The 16756-nt window shown below is 31.0% G+C and overlaps 2 protein-coding genes across 3 annotated transcripts; one reads left to right on the forward strand and one right to left on the reverse strand.

The window, feature by feature from the left end:
• LOC105155490 (cytochrome P450 76T24) lies at nt 1-5846 on the forward strand. 2 transcript variants are annotated; one of them, XM_088876630.1, is made up of 3 exons: nt 1-542; nt 3352-4021; nt 5035-5846. In XM_088876630.1, exons 2-3 carry the CDS (start codon nt 3392-3394, stop codon nt 5638-5640), a joined length of 1236 nt encoding a protein of 411 aa, XP_088732756.1. In that variant the 5' UTR covers nt 1-542; nt 3352-3391; the 3' UTR covers nt 5641-5846. The 2 variants fall into 2 exon arrangements, with proteins under 2 accessions (XP_088732756.1, XP_011069672.2); XM_011071370.3 differs by lacking the exon at nt 1-542 and having other exon boundaries at nt 1778-4021.
• A 4153-nt stretch (nt 5847-9999) lies between these two features.
• Nucleotides 10000-11570, reverse strand: LOC105155493 (WUSCHEL-related homeobox 4). Its single transcript, XM_011071374.3, has 3 exons — nt 11257-11570; nt 10375-10680; nt 10000-10290 (listed from the first exon to the last, which is right to left on the reverse strand). The coding sequence occupies exons 1-3, from the start codon at nt 11506-11508 to the stop codon at nt 10105-10107; spliced, it is 744 nt and encodes a 247-aa protein (XP_011069676.3). The 5' UTR covers nt 11509-11570; the 3' UTR covers nt 10000-10104.
• Between the last annotated feature and the right edge of the window lie 5186 nt (nt 11571-16756).

The raw sequence follows: 16756 nt of genomic DNA on the forward strand, positions 1-16756 counted from the left end.
AAACAACAAAACAGAAAAACAGAAATGAAAATGAGCACGTCCTGTTGTCGTTCTCCACAATGGTTACTTGTTGTTGCCAGGGAATCTCTTCATGTAATCCTGGCCTTCCACGTGTCCATGCGATCATCTTAATTAGGGCTGAATCCCTGAATTTGTCCCCCAATTTCCAATTCTTCGCTCTTCTTCAGAATGACGTCGTTTGGGGCGCCAAATTTCTGATTTTTCCCCAATCTGATCCCCTTTTTTGATCCAACAGTCTAATTTTTCCATCATCATCATTCGGTCCGCAACTAAAGTCGTGTTTCCACCTGAAACCACGACACTAGGGTTCCAAGAGATGAATTTGGAGAAAAAATGAGAGGACAAAGATGGAAGCCGTACTCGTCCCCGTCCTCGTTGCCGACCTGCTGTCATTGTTGCCCTGAGTTTGGAGTTAGAGTTCTAAGAGATTTGGGGAAGAATTGAGAGAGGAGAAGGAATGGAAAAGAAACACAAAGTGAGAAAGGAGGAGGAAGAAGAACGATAACAAGAGAGAGAAAGAGGTGAGTTTTTTATTTTTGACTTTTTGTATAATTATTTATTATTATTATTATTGTTATTATTATTATTATTACTACTATTATTATTATTTGTATTAGTATTATTATAATTGTTACTATTATTATTATTATTGTTGTTGTTATTATATTGTTATTATTATTATTGTTATTATTATTGTTAGTATTACTATAATAATAATAATAATAAGATATAGTTGAAATTGAAATATATGTTCACAATTTGCAAAATTTATATATTTATAAATGTTAGTATAACATTGATATAACTATCATCTTATATTGTTGAACAATATGGGTTAATCTGGCCATCAAAATTCAGATCAGACCGTTAGATATGATAAAACTTACAAAAAATACATTTGGTAAAATTTTAGACTTATTGGATTTACGGATGTCGAGATATCGTACTCGAAACATAAGAATAATCATTCAAGAAAGTGTATCGTTGAATCAGACCATGTGATTTTAAATCATATCGTCCGATAAATCTAATAGACATAGTCTTGTATATATTTAAATTTCGTATGAATCACGTGTCCGGATTTTAAGATATCGTAATTATTGATTAAACTTTTTAATTTCATTATATATAAAATAAAATAATAATTAGAATTGTTCAACTATCATCATCATCATTATTATTATTATTGTTGTTATTATTATTATTATTATTATAATTTTTTGATTAATTCATAGGAATTACTAAATCTTGACATAAATTTATAAATAATAAAAAATTATAAATGAATTACTTGTTAATTTAAGAAAAATATAATGTAATACAAAAATATATTAAAATATAAAGTTTATATATTTCATATTAAATAATAATTTTAATTATAAAAAATATAATTTACTAAGTTGTTGATTAAATTTATTTTTATATAAAGATTAAATGTATAAATAAAAGTACCATAATTTATTATTATCCAAAATAAAATATATGATATTGATTAATAATTATAATATATGGTCAATTTTGATTATAAAATTTATCAAATATTAAATATAAAATAAAATATATAAAAAATTCAAAAATAAAAATATATATAAAAAATAAAAAAATAATAAAAAGTTTACTTTTAGTTTTATTGTAATTAATTAAAATTAAAAATACATTATAATTATACAAATATATATATATTATCATGTTATATAATTACAACTTAATTATTATTACATAAATAAAAAATTCTTATTTTTGTGTTTTAATATTTTAATAAATAAAAAAAATTCTATTTACACCATCAGAGACGGAAATTTTCGTGACTAAATTAAATAAAAAGTTAGCTACGGAAACAGAGACGGAAATAACCAAGTCTTAGCCATCTTGGTTTTTAAGCAATCATTTAACAGTATCAGAGACGGAAATAGAGACGGCATTTAGCGAAATTATAAATCCGTCTCTAAAATAAAATTATTAATAATTTATCATAAAAAAGAGTTCCGTCTCTAAATCTATATCTGATAAAGACGGATTTTGTTCCGTCTCTAAATTTTGGTCTCTGATACCCTGTTTTCTTGTAGTGGATCTAACGTGACCAGATGGAATATCACGAATAGTGTTCGAAGAACTTGTCATATTCTTTTCTTTTTTTTTTCAGTAGTGTTAGGAAGTAATGAAAGGAGTAGATGCAAGAAATAAATCTATATAATATGCAAAGACCATCAGTATGATGGCTCTGATATCACGTTAAAATCTAAGAACAAAATCGCAATAATAACCAGCAATGCCATAGCACAGGGGAATGAAAATAGAGAACCCGCTCCTGGTCGGTCTAGACGGATGTGAGTTTCATGTACAAGTTCATAACCTTCCATTGGGCAAAATGACTAAGGATACGGCATTTTTCTTAGGTAATCAGATTAGACGCTTTCTGGAGGTGGATACCATGGGGAGGCAAGTGTCTTGGAGTGATTGTCTCCACATCTATGTTAGCATGAACGTCAATCCATTGTTGAAACGGGACGTTGTAATAGAGAAAATTAGACGAATGAATAGAAAATATGTACATTTTAAAAGAATTAAGGGTCTTAAAAATTTTAATTAATGCAGTTGATTGGAATAGGTAACTTACACTTTGCATGGCCAAACAAGTTGAAGCCAAGGTTTACTATTTTGTTTTTGGTCTGAAGGCGAATTGAAGCCAAGTTGCAAGGGGAAATGTTAAGAAACGGTGTTTCAATTTATGCGTGTGTGTCCGGCCAAATCAAAATAGAGGTTAAAGTGATCAGCTACAAATCAAAATAGTTAAACCAATCGCAAAACTGGACGAGTGAACTACACTGCCCAATGAAGGGGGTAATATACTTCTTTATTAAAAGGTTAGGAGGCTTTTTGCCCTTTTATTTTTTTTAAAGGGTTTTTTTGCCCTTTTATAATATTTTAGGGGGTAATTTGCGTTTACCACCATAAATATCCATCCTTTTAGCACGACACACATGTTCAAAACCCTCATCGGTTTGTTTTTTAATTGAACAGTTCCTCATTATGGTCAACAATGACCAATATTTCTTGTATAAATTGATCCAAACCAAAGAGGAAAACAAAATGAGAGAAAGAGGGAGAGGTTAAAATGGATTTGACAGCATCTTTCCTTCTACTATTGTTATGCCTCATTTGGGCGTGTTTCCATCTCCTGAACTCCAACTCCAGGCGCAGGAGATCAGCCAAGCTTCCTCCGGGCCCTTACCCCTTTCCCGTCATCGGAAACATTCTCCAATTTGGCCAAAACCCCCACCAATCACTCACCAAACTCTCCAAAACTTACGGCCCTTTAATGCATCTCAGGCTCGGCAGCATAGACACAATCGTTGTGTCATCCCCAGAAATGGCCAAGGAAATACTACAAACGCATGATCAAGCTTTTCCCCTCAGGTTGACAATGGCCGCAACCCGAGCACTCGACCACCACGTGACATCCGTTGCCTTCCTACCCATCGGCAACCAATGGCGAAATCTGCGTAAAATATGCAAAGAACACATGTTCTCGATCCAACGACTACACGCCAATGAGGGACTACGCCAAGAGAAGCTGCAGAAACTGCTCCAATACGTCCAAGAATGCTGTGTTAATGGCCGAGCTGTGGATATTGGACAAGCTGCTGTTGTTACATCCCTTAACTTGACGTCAAATACTGTTTTCTCAGTTGATTTTGCTGATTATAATACGTGTCAAGAACTCGAGGACATTATCCGCCGGTGTATGAGAGTTTGGGGCAGTCCTAATCTTGGAGATTATTTTGGGTTTCTCGGGTTGTTTGATCCGCAGGGAATCAAGCGGGAGGCGGAGTTTTGTGTGGGGAAACTGCTTGCAATATTTGATAGTATCATTGATCGAAGAGTAGAAGCTTCACGGAATTCTCAAGCAAGGAAAACTGATTTGCTGGAAGTGCTGCTGGAGATCAGCGGCGGGAATCAGGCGGAATTGACCCGCAACGAGATGAAGCATCTTTTTGTGGTTAGTACGTCTTCTAAATTTTCAATTAGCTTGACTTTTGATCAAATGTTTGAAAAATAGAAAGTACGAAATAGAAGTATGCAGCCGTCACTATAAAAACTTATTTTTTTTAATACTATAAACGACTGCAACTAATAAATGATGTAAGTTTAATATTTTCTAATATGATCAAATAAAACTAATATAAATGTTCTAAGTTAGATCATATTTAATCAATATTTATACAATTTTATTTTCGCATCCATGTGCTCACTTGTGAATATTATATATAAATCAATTAACAATTGTTAGGGGAAATTCCATAATAATTGAGGAAGAGGGTCGTGTTCAATCACATATATGTCTGACAATGTAGTAAAATTTGGTAAAATTATATTTTTAGTTTTTGGATTCTGTAATTTATTTTATTTATATATTTAATTCTTTTTTTGACAAATTTAGTTCTAAATATTTTTCATTTAGTTTTTTTTGGTATATTTAGTGTTGTATTCATAATTTTGGTCCTTACGACTTATAATTATAAGACCAAAAATAAGATATATTACTGTGTGAAGGAGGTCAAAATTATTAATACATGATTAAATTTGCCAAAAATGGACCAATTGTGAAATGCTCAAAACTAAAATTTATCATAACAAAGATTGAATATATAAATAAATTAAGTTGTATGATTAAAAATACTAACAACCTAAAATGATAGTATCAAAAATATAATTTTACCATAAATTTTTTTCATTAGAAAGACGGAGACTTTGACCATATCCGTTCTACTACCCATCTTGTCCAGTCGTTCTCCACCTAACATTCATGAATTTGTATTTGTTTGAATACATCTAGATTCAAAATATTTCAAACTATTTGATTTTGATTTATACATTATTGAATATTGATGGATATTAAATTATTTTTATATGCAATCATTTGAAATAGCATTTTCAATTCTTTCTCCAATCAAATCCAAATCCATAAATCAAAATGTAGCATCACTAGTTCTAAGTAAAATTTGTTGTTAGGATTTATTTGTTGCAGGAGTAGACACAACATCAGGCACAGTGGAGTGGGTAATGACAGAACTTTTGAGAAATCCCCATGTAATGTCAAAACTCAAAATGGAGGTCCGAACTGTTCTTGGAGCAAACAAACAGGTTGAAGAATCCGACATCTCGAAACTCCCATATCTACAAGCCGTGATCAAAGAAGCCTTCAGATATCACCCTCCAGGCCCTTTTATAACACGTTGCAAGGACGGAGATGATCTCGAAATCAAGAACTACAACATACCCAAAAATGCCCTAATACTCATTAACATATGGGCGACTGGTAGAGATCCAAACATATGGCCGAACCCTGATTCGTTTCAACCTGAAAGATTTTTGAACACAGAAGTAGATGTCAAAGGCCACAATTTCGAACTGATCCCGTTCGGGGCCGGTAGGAGAATCTGCCCAGGGATGCCGCTAGCTTACAGAATGGTACACTTGATAGTGGCATATTTAATTCAACACTTTGACTGGAAACTTGAACCCGGAATCGCGCCTGAAGATGTGGACTTGAATGAAACACTTGGCCTTTCACTACATAAGACCATACCTCTCAAGGCTGTACCGATCAAGCCATGATGGTTGCGGTTGATTATTGAACGATCCACAATCATATATATGGACAGTCTATGATTACAACTATTTGTACTACTTCAATAAATGCAATAATGTATAATATTATTGGATAGGGCCCCTACTTCTCATAACAAAGTTATAATTCATATGTGTTGTACGAGGAAACAGCATTTTCAGTATCAGAAATTAGGCCCATTTTATTTTCGTTATGGAATTAGTTTTAATTTCGTAACTTATAAAAATTAGTAGTTTTGGTTATTTTTCACTTTTTAATTAGTTCTTTAATAGCAACAACCAGGTCGTCGCTAATTTTTTTCGTTAAAGGAAAAATTGATGTCTTTTTCGCCAGCTTGGTAATATTATTGGGTGGAAATATAACTAGCAGCGGAGCAAAAGCAAACATTGGAGGAAATTATAAAGGCAAAAAAGGGAATTTGTCTCCTCTATCACAAAAATTCAATCCCACCCCTCCTAAATGATGCCTCGCAGACAAGTATCACTAAATGGAAGTGGTTATTATATACTAGTAATTTGTGGCATATTTCATGTATGTGCGTGTTTTTAATATTATTTATAAATTTTTTTACTATTTAATAAGTATATAAAAAATAAAATTAGTATTGAAAGTGAAGATAAAAAATAAAAAAGATAACAATAAAAGATAGAGATGAGAAAAAAATGCATGAAAAAAAAAAGGAAAACTACTAAAAGATCATGGGAAAGTGGGAAGTTGGATAAAAATAAAGAGAAAATCAAATTAAATAATAATTTTATTTTTAAAATGACTAATCAACATGTCATTTTAAATCTGATCGCAAATTTCACTAGCGCATTAATGCGCGTGGTGTGAGGGCACTATCTCCATCCTTAGGGATGTTTGCAACAGATGTTTCCAGAGCACCAACAATTTTGGTTGGAGAGCTTGAAGGTAATATACTTTTTAAAAAAATTTATACTATTGTATAATTTTTTTTTTAATATTTTAACTATCTTATTCTTTTCACTGTTGATATTGGAGATGATGTACTGGTGGGATTGCAACGATGAGTCCATGTTCCTGGTCTTCCATATATAGGATGACAATTTCATACAAAAGAGGTTCGCCATCACCATGAGTCAACTGATCAAATCGGTGTTGCTGGGCAACGAGGTATGGCACTAGCTGCAGCTATGTTGGGCTAGCGCAGACTTCAATGATGTGTTCGCAAAGAACAAGGCCAATCGGTCGGCCAACCCCGCTACAACGACAACTATCTATTGTGGAGGATCTTCCTCTGTAGGCATGTACAAGAGGAAGATAGTAAGTAATTTTTATGTTTTTAAAGTTATTATTATATTTTGCTAATTGTTCTTTTCTTATACAAGAGGTAGAGCGGCCAGTTTGTTAAGCAAATGGGGTTATTCTTCAGGTGCTACAAGGAGAAGTCAATGCTAGTTGGAATGGCCAGAGGACAGTAGAGGTGGCGGTAAGTAATAATTATTTAAAATATTTTATTTTTTTATTTTTTTTAACACTAGTATTTTTGTTTGTAGTATAGAAGACATTTCAGAAGTTGCTGGAGGACCACTAGCCTCAAGCTGTGGTCGATGGCTAGGGTACTCCATACTCATCGGAGGAATCGGTTGCAATGATTGAGCAGCGGCTATGGCTAGCAGCGGTAGTCCCAAGAAAAAGGGCCTTTGTGTTCAATCTTGATATTGAGGCCCACGCATGCAAGCCGAATCTACACATCACCGTCGCCAATGCCAACGCCAATGCCACGCCGAACATGGAGGATCAAATGGTCTAGCTAAAGAGGATGATGGTCGATATAATGAGTATGATAAAGTCAATGCAGGCCACCACCTCAACTGCAGGCCCGTCACGACCCAGCACCTCGAGTAACGGCTTATCACAGCCTCCGGCTATCCCAATGCCTAGACAACAAAGAGATGGACCATGCTGGTGAGGGGTTGGGTTGTAGATTAGGATTTTTTTTATATGCAGAAACATATAATTTTTATATTTATGTAATATTTTTTCTATAGTTATCCATTTTTTAATATTAATTGCATTCCATAATTCAATATTTATTTCAAATCAAATTAAAATAAAATAATTAGTTTTTAATTATTATAATATTACTAAATTTCAGTAATTAATTATTATTATAAAAAAATTACAAAATTTAAAAAGAATATTTTTAATAAATATATAAATTAAGAACGAACTTTTACATGGTTAGTGAATGTGACAAAACAATACAAATACCGTTCCAAATTGATGATAAGATACTAGAGTAAAGCATTCCAAAATGTGTATCAAACTTAGTGTGACACTGCAGTGCAAATACCGTTCCAACATATCTTTTACAAAATAGAAACTACCATTCCAATATGTATCCCAAATTGAGAATTAATTTAGATTGCCAATAATAGTTCCCATAAATATAACAAGCACAAACATAATCGTTCCAAATCACATTCTATAGCGTCAACCCGACATGTCCACCATGTATTCCAAGCAAAGGACCATGATGTGCCAAAATATTTCCAAAGGGAGGTTCAAATATTGTTCCAATGACTGTTCCAAAATATATAACTCATATAATCATAGCCATGCCAAGATATATTTCTAAATGAACCGGAACATGTGTTTTTCCGACATTCAAATGTAGGTAGATAGTGTAATGACCGTTCCAAATACGTATAACAAATTTTAAAAAAATCATTCCAAATAAAAAAAACTGATCCAAAAAATAGAATTATATTTTTTAGATTGTCAGACGTATATAAAAACAGTATCAGAACAAGTGGTACGAAAATCATTACTAATTATGAATGGTATGTCACATCCATTCCAAATTATTTGGCACACCATCTGTCAAAGTGTTCTCATTTGGTGACCATTCCAAAAACTGGTCCAATAATGTTCTATTTTAAATTTCTTATTCCAGAAAAAAAAAAAAATCGCTTCAAATTTGGTATTTTTTTAGTAGGGTAATTACCACATGTGAAATTAAGGTACTTGAACTGCAACTCAAAAAAAAGTACAATTTCAAAATACAATCAACTCTTTTTGTATGGTGCCAAACTTGGTCAACTGAAAAAGCAGGTACCAAACTTGTTAGACCCCCTATCAGAAACATAATTTCCTCTATAAATTAATGAATACTTTTATATTCATATAATGGGAAAAATATTATTTTAGTCCGTTAAGTATGCCTAATTTTAATTGTAGTTCGATAACTATATTCATTTTTGTTTAGGTCCAGTAACTTACGAAATTGCTTACTTTTAGTCATCTGGTAGATTTTCGGACAATTTTACCCCTATGAATGCATATAGACTAAAACTGCCTTTCAAAAGTTGCATAGGGGTAAAATTGTCCGAAAATCTGCCAAAAAACTAAAAGTAAGCAATTTCGTAAGTTACTGGATCTAAATAAAACTGGATATAGTTATCGGATTAAAATTAAAATTAGGCATACTTAGCGGACTAAAATAATACTTTTTCCTCATATAATTAATTAAATCATAAAAAAAGTAATTGCATAGTTTTAACTTTAATTTTCTATCTTAAATTTTTACTTAATTTTTTTAATAACGCTGAAAAAATATTTTGAGATAAAGTAAAAATTGCAGAGAGAATGTGGAAAAAAAATAACAGACCAATTAAAATAAGAAAAATAAATAAATTATAAAAAAGTAGAAAAATACATCTGTTTATGTTATAGATATACATACCTATATATATACAAATAATAAAATATCGTACCTATATAGGTGCTTGGAGTTCAGTGTATCCTACCGTTTCCTCCACCATCTTTACTTTCAAGTTTTTCAACCTAAAAAGTTAATGTAGTTCTCATCAAACTTCTTCTAGTCAAAAGTTACACTTCTAAAGCAACTAAACCCACCACTTTGGTTTCACACCTTTCAGGTTAGATCGTACATTATTTCAACCCGCTTGGAATATTATCGATCAGCAATAGAAGACATTAAAAAAATATAATTTATCGCTACGGTCAATTATTATGATTAAAAAAAAATCGTGATAAATACAAATCAATTACAACTTTGCAATAGTCATACATCAGTCATTGTTTATACAACTGTAGTTAAAATATTAGCCATAGCTAAAACCATGGCAAATGATTTGGTTGTGGCTAAAAATTATGGCGAATATTTATCAATCGTGGTAAATATTTTAATTTTTACTTTAATTTTATTTAACTGTAATTAATAATATTGGTTTACGACAGTCTTGAAGTGGTGATCATTTATAATAGATTTGAAAACTCAATGGTTTTTTTTTTAGTGAGAGAAAGAAAACCCAATCACACAAGTGGTCATTCTTCTTTCTAAAAGAAAGGCCAAGCAATCAAGAAAATATAAACTGGTGGGATCTCGAAATTAATGAAACTTAAGCAGTTACAGCTTAAATTAAGTTAAAATCTGAATTTAATTGATTAATCTAACAATCCGATCAAGATCTTCCTTCAGGATGCAAAGGGAAGAGCTTGAGTGTCCTATCTTCTTGCCCTTCTTCTTCCTCTTCTTCTGTACAATTATATCTGCTATTTTTTTCATCTGAGTTTCCATCAAATCCCCATGACCTGCACTTTCTCTTGTACGCTGTGTTGTCCGATAATGATCCCTCCCCTCTAACTCCCTGCACGAATTTTTATTTGCTAATTAGAAATTTCGAGACGGGAAGCGTTGTGACGGGAGATCCGTCTCTAAAAGTAAAAATTACCGTAGCGGTTGATAACATGAGAGAAGTAGTAGTAGTGGTCATGAATGGCGAAGGGGGTGTTCTTGGGCTGTGGCTGAGGCCGAGACTAGTGCGCTTCTGCTTCTGCCTCTCCCGCGCTTTGTGGTTTTGGAACCAGTAGAACACGTTTTTACCCTCGATCTTCCCGTACTTCCCCAGCTGGGCAGTGATCTGCTCGATCTGTTGAGCGTTTGGTGTTCGCATTCCGCTTCTGTACAGCATTTCAAGTATTCCTATTTGCTCTTGTGTCGGATTCCACCTCGTCCCTCCTGGCTGTGCGGCCTCAACCTGTAACAAATTTATCGTATGTTACGAGTACTCAAAATTCAATCTACTTTTTATTTATCGCACACTGTGACGTATTAATGTTACACTAACGAAATAATTGACATATGTTATTTTCAAAATTAAAAGATATAGTTAAACTATTTTATAATAATTTTAAAAAAGTACTGCACAAGATAAACATATAAATGTGACATTGATGTAAGAAATAAAAAAGTGTGATTGAAAATTTTTGGCCCTTTTTTGAAATAATGGCAAATTTGAATTTCATTGTTGCGGACCATGCTTTCAACTAAGCTGGCCCAGTGCAAGAAAATAATAATAAAAAAAAAAGTTGCATAGAACATTGATAATAATAATAATAATAATAATTAATATTAATGCATGTGAAGTGAATAGACGGAAAAATTGGAAGTTTGTATTTGTCCGTGCATGGGAAATTAAGTTGTATATGATGAGGCAAATGATTAGCGCGCAGCATGTGAATCCACTGTTCTTTCTTAAACAAGAACAGGCATGCAAGAAAATGAGACCAAGACAGCCCATGATCACTGATCAAGAAATGTGCGTACTAACTACCTGATGAGCTGATTCTTTCGTCTGATGATCCAACGATCCAACTCTTCTGGGGCCACTTTCGGGCCTGATGAAGCTCTTGAGGTCGAAAGTGGTGGTGGTGACGGCGGTAAGAGTGTCGTCCGCGGCAGAAGTGGTGGTGGGCAGCTTGGGGGCGAGGGGACGGAAGCGCTTGCAGCCGAGGGACAGAGAAGGGGGCTCGTGATCGAAGAATCCTCGTGGGAACTGATGCACCTTCATGCCTTGAATTCCCATGGCTGAGATTTTAAGGACAGAATGTGGTGGTTATATAGAAAAGCTGATGTGAGAGGGGGGGAAAAGGGAAAGGGAAAGGCAAAGGGCAAAGGGAAAAATGGGAAAGAGAGATTATTAAGCAAGACCAAATGATGAGGTGAAGTTGACTTGAGATTTTCCATGTTAAAAAGAGAAAATGGAAAGTTGATCTGTAGAGGGAAAGAGGATTTGATGGAAAATTGTATAAAATCTAGTCTAGATGGTGTGGAAAAGCACCACCTAGTGTGTGTCATTTGGTTGCTAAAATGCCTTCATGCATCTTTTCTTTTCTTTTCTTTTTTATTTTTAAAAATAAATATAGCCTTGTAGATTTACAAACGTTCTGTAAAATAATTAGGGTACGTTATAATAATTTTTTCTGAGGTTTTGACATAATTGAAAATAGTTCGTCATTATTTTGAAAAACTATATATACAGTATTGATTTTAATGTATGCCCAATAATTAGCTCATTTTGTTAATTTTTGTTGGATTGTCATCTATTTTTTGTGACGAACTCATCAAAATACCTTGTGGACTATGAATTATTAATTTTACTTAATTTTTAGAATTTCTAAAATGTTTTATGAACCAGAAGGCAAGAAGGAAATTCCGACGAATCAACTTTTTTTTCAATTTTTATTTTTTTTTAAATCAAACAATAAGGGCAATGTGAATATTTTAGGTCAATGTCCTAAAATTAGATAATTTTATCAAATATGAGGGGCATTGATAATTTTTCAAATAACAAAAAAAAAAACAAAAAAAATCTAAAATCTCAAAAATTAAAAAAATGTAGGACCAAAATGCTATTCCAAAAAAAATTAAAATAATACTTATACCCTTTCCCAAATTCTCAATTCTCAATCTACACCTAACCCTCTTCCTTTAGAGTTTGGACGAAAAATACTAACTTAAGCAAAAAAAAAAAAGTTTACATATAGTTTTAATTTTGTCCGTATTTAACATTCCCATGTATATTTTGTACTTATGAATAAAAATATATATATATATATATGTGGAATGAGGTTAACATCATTACATGTTTTCTCTCATAAGTATAAAATTATTACATGAGAACATGAAATCAGAGGTAAAATTAGAAATTTATGTAATTTGTTTGACTAACGTTATCGAGCATTTTTCATCCAAATTCCAACGAAAAAAAGTCGGGTGTAAACAATAAATTTTTACAAGGAGTATAAGTATAATTTCAATTTTTTTTAAAATAAAATGTAATTTCACATTTTTAAAAGACAATATAACTATAATTCACTCGATACGTGTATGTATATATATATATATATATATATACAAATAAAAAAAGAAAGAAAGAAGATTAAACATTCTTGATAATAATTGGGAAGGAGAGTGGGGAGATGCTTTCTTTTTTACCTACTTTCACTCAAAAAACTCATAATTGAGGGAAGTGTGCGTGCGTTTCGTGTACATGCGCCTGTGGTTGCCTAGTCTAATCTAACTCCCTTTCATTTTTCTTTCCTGCTTTCATGATGAGGTGTGTCCTACGCTTTTCGGTACCCTATGCTTTCAAAACTTTTGTCAATGGAGGGAAGGGAATGTGGAAACACACATAAATTATTCCTCCAATCCCCATAACCACTTCAAAAATTCCGACCTCTTTTTCAAGATTACGGATACGTGTGTGTGTGCGCGCGCGCTGCACAACAGCTCAAGGCCGTCTTTCTCTTTCTTTCTACTGTTGACATTAGGGACACAATACATACCACAATGTTTAATTATGAAATACTGACACTATATTTGTTTTTATTTTCAAGTTATTTTTGGATGAGTTAAAAGATACTCAGTGTTTGTTGTCATACAAAAACATCTTATAATTCTTATTTGGGTGTTTTTAACTGTTTTACCATAAATACATATATATAAAAATAACTGACAATATTAATTAATATTGTCACTATAAATGTGTTACTAATTGTATTTAGTGACAACTTTATACACATTTTTTGTCACTAACAAATTATATAGTGATAATATATAAATTATTGTGACTTAATATATATTATTAATGATAGATTTAAAATTATTACCTTATAGTTTGGTACTAATATCATATTTTCTTGTAGTGTATGTTTGTTTGTTTAATAAACTCATATTATAATAAATTGAGAAAAAAATTACAAGAAATTCGTATTACGTGAGATAAGTATATATATGTTACAATAAATCTATATTTAGTAAGGTAAAATACTCATATATCTGGTAGGATTCGAACCCATGTCCTCGAACTTATTCATGGAACCCCCAATTATTATAAAAGATAATGTGATTAGCAACAACACAAATATTCTTTACAAAATAGTCAAATTCGTAATTTAGCGATGAATTTAGCAAGAACAAATATTTACTAAGTAATTAGTTTGTCACTGATTTTAGTACCAATTTTTTTTTATTACTGATTATGCTAGAAACTTTTTAAAAAATATTATTACTGATTTTAAAATTGTAGTAGGTCCCTTCATTACCAATAATTTAAAAATTTTGTAATTATTGTGTTATTCAAATACCTTAATAATTTATTTAAAATAAAATCTAATTTTTTATAATTAGTTTCGAGAACATTTTATAGATGTTACAAAAAAATTATTATTATTATTGTCATTATTATTATAATTATTTTTATTTATTTTGTGGGTGGGGGGATAACTAAGAATAAACTACTAAGTGCACAAACAACCAAATCTATCTAAAGACAAGCATTTATGTATACATATATACGTATCTTTTTATCTGTGTCTTTATTGTTGGGAACTGTGGCTGATCCCAATTCCCCAAACAGTATGAATCCACCAACTCCCTTTAAAAAAACACAGTAATAATAATGTTTTTGTACGACAAACAGGATCTTGCATGATTTCAGACATCTGGATTCAACATTCATGTTACTTAGTTGGAAATGATAAATTATTCTGGTAGGGTAGTTCATAGTGCACCACGGTAAGCATCAATTATTTGTTACAAATTATTGTTAATTAGTTGAAATTAAATTAAAATACACCTATATACGTTGTCGGAAGAAATATTACTTTGGATAATGATTAATTAATATAATTAAAAATAAAAAAAAAATTATTAAATAATAACTAACTATAATTTAGCAACGGCTATTAATCATTACTTCTGTAATTAAGGTCACAAAATCATAGCAAATATTCATTGATCATTGTCAAAATTTAATTTTTTGTATCGATTTTGTTAATTGTGGTAAGTAGTATTGATTTATCATAATTTTCTTACCGTGGTCATCACAATATAGGAAATAATTTTTTATTTTTTTTTAATAGTGGGTTTACCTACACCTGCAAGTTTGCTAGTAGCAAGATCAGGATGATCTGATTATAGCCCTCAAATACTTAAATCAATAAAATCATAAAAATGCCAATTTCAGAGAATAGCAGAGATAGTCAAATATATCTGACATTTGAAGTATACATATTCATAGGCTTTATTGTATTGTATGATTCACCATAAACCTTTCATGTAATTTCGATCCGACAATTAAGAAGATCAAATATATTATATTTGACCCCAGTAAAAAATACACGATTCCAAAATGATTTGTGCTATAAACATGATCATTGGAGGGTCTTTAGTCACTTCAAAGGGTCCAAATTGATGCCCACATCAGGCCTAACGCTTAAACAAAATAATGATTTATCTAATCTAGGTAAATTTATTATCTAAGTATTTTTCCTAATATGTTAATTATTGATAAACATATTAAATTATTGAGTCATCTTGATATAATAATATAATTATTGTTAGCTTTTCTAAAAGATATATTAATTTAAGATGGTAATTATGCAAATTAGTCTGAAATGATTAGTCAAATTAAGTTGATTTTATAATTAATCATAGTGTTTAAATTATGCATGTCTGGCCCAGAAAAAGATTAAGTTTTCGTGATATATACCACGTTTGATTTTCGTAGTGTTTCACAAACAAGGTTGAATCAATTCCACATCAATACTATTAATTACGATTAAAGAAAACTCTGCAATACCTTAAATATTTACTATGATTAATCAATATTTGTCATAAAAAGCTATAGTTAATGTTTTGGTCTCACTTGCAAAAACAACAGTTAATAATCATTGTGAGGAGTGGTAAATTCATATTCGTTAGGGTTCTTTCTTTCTTTTTTCTTTTTTTCTTTACCATAGTAATTTATTATAACAAAAATCATATTTCTTCTATTGATTTCTATTTTTTTTTCCGCAATAATTATTTTTATAGTTTTAATAGTGATAATTATATTTAAAAATAATTAATTAATAGGAATTAATGACAAAAAGAATATATATGCATATAGTTGTTACTCAACAATTATGACGATCCTCCCTCCAATAAAGTAAAACCTAATTATGAAAGCTGTTATTTATTATCACTATATTTGTGCTATTATTTATATATAATAATAATTTTATACATAATTTTTATCATTAATAATTATATTGGGACAAAATTAAAATTATTGTCACTTAATTAATGTATATTTTTTAATAACAATTTTAAAATTGTAATATGATATCTTGTCATTATTATCATATTTTATTACAGTGATCTCAATTCAATGGATTTAATGCAATTTTAGCTCATGTGATATTACAAATAAATATAAAAATAGTATTTTAATTCCTTGTGTTTTTCAAATGAAGCAATTCACCTCCCTATTTAAAGATAGTATTGCTTCATTTTAAAAATCACATAGAGATAAATTACTGCATTAAAAATAAATAAAAAGGGGTAATTTCAGAGTTGATTGCATTTTTCCTCAATTTTGTCTCAATTTGACTGGAACAATGCCCGTTTAGCAACATGCTAATATAATAATGTAACTATTATTTTCAACTAATTAATATTATTGAGTTTCTAAAAGTTTACAATATTGTGCAAATATCATAAAAAATATATATTTGATTATTATTATTATGTCAATATACTTAATGCCATATATTACTTATGACATACTGCATGTGAGCATTGACGTTTTCTTACAGGGTAAATTACATTTTTTGTTTCATAAGTAGATTTATTTTCAGTTTTGGTCTCATGAGTGGATCTATTTCCAATTTTGATCTCACACTCAAGTCAATTCACACATTGAGTCTCATATGTGGTTTTTTTTTCAATTTGAGTACCATTGAGGGATTTCCATCCAATTGATAATGACAGCTGCTCTCTCCGTCACT

The sequence above is a fragment of the Sesamum indicum genome, linkage group LG2 (assembly GCF_026168435.1).
Source record: "Sesamum indicum cultivar Baizhima isolate 11 linkage group LG2, ASM2616843v1, whole genome shotgun sequence".
Taxonomy (NCBI): Eukaryota; Viridiplantae; Streptophyta; class Magnoliopsida; order Lamiales; family Pedaliaceae; genus Sesamum; species Sesamum indicum.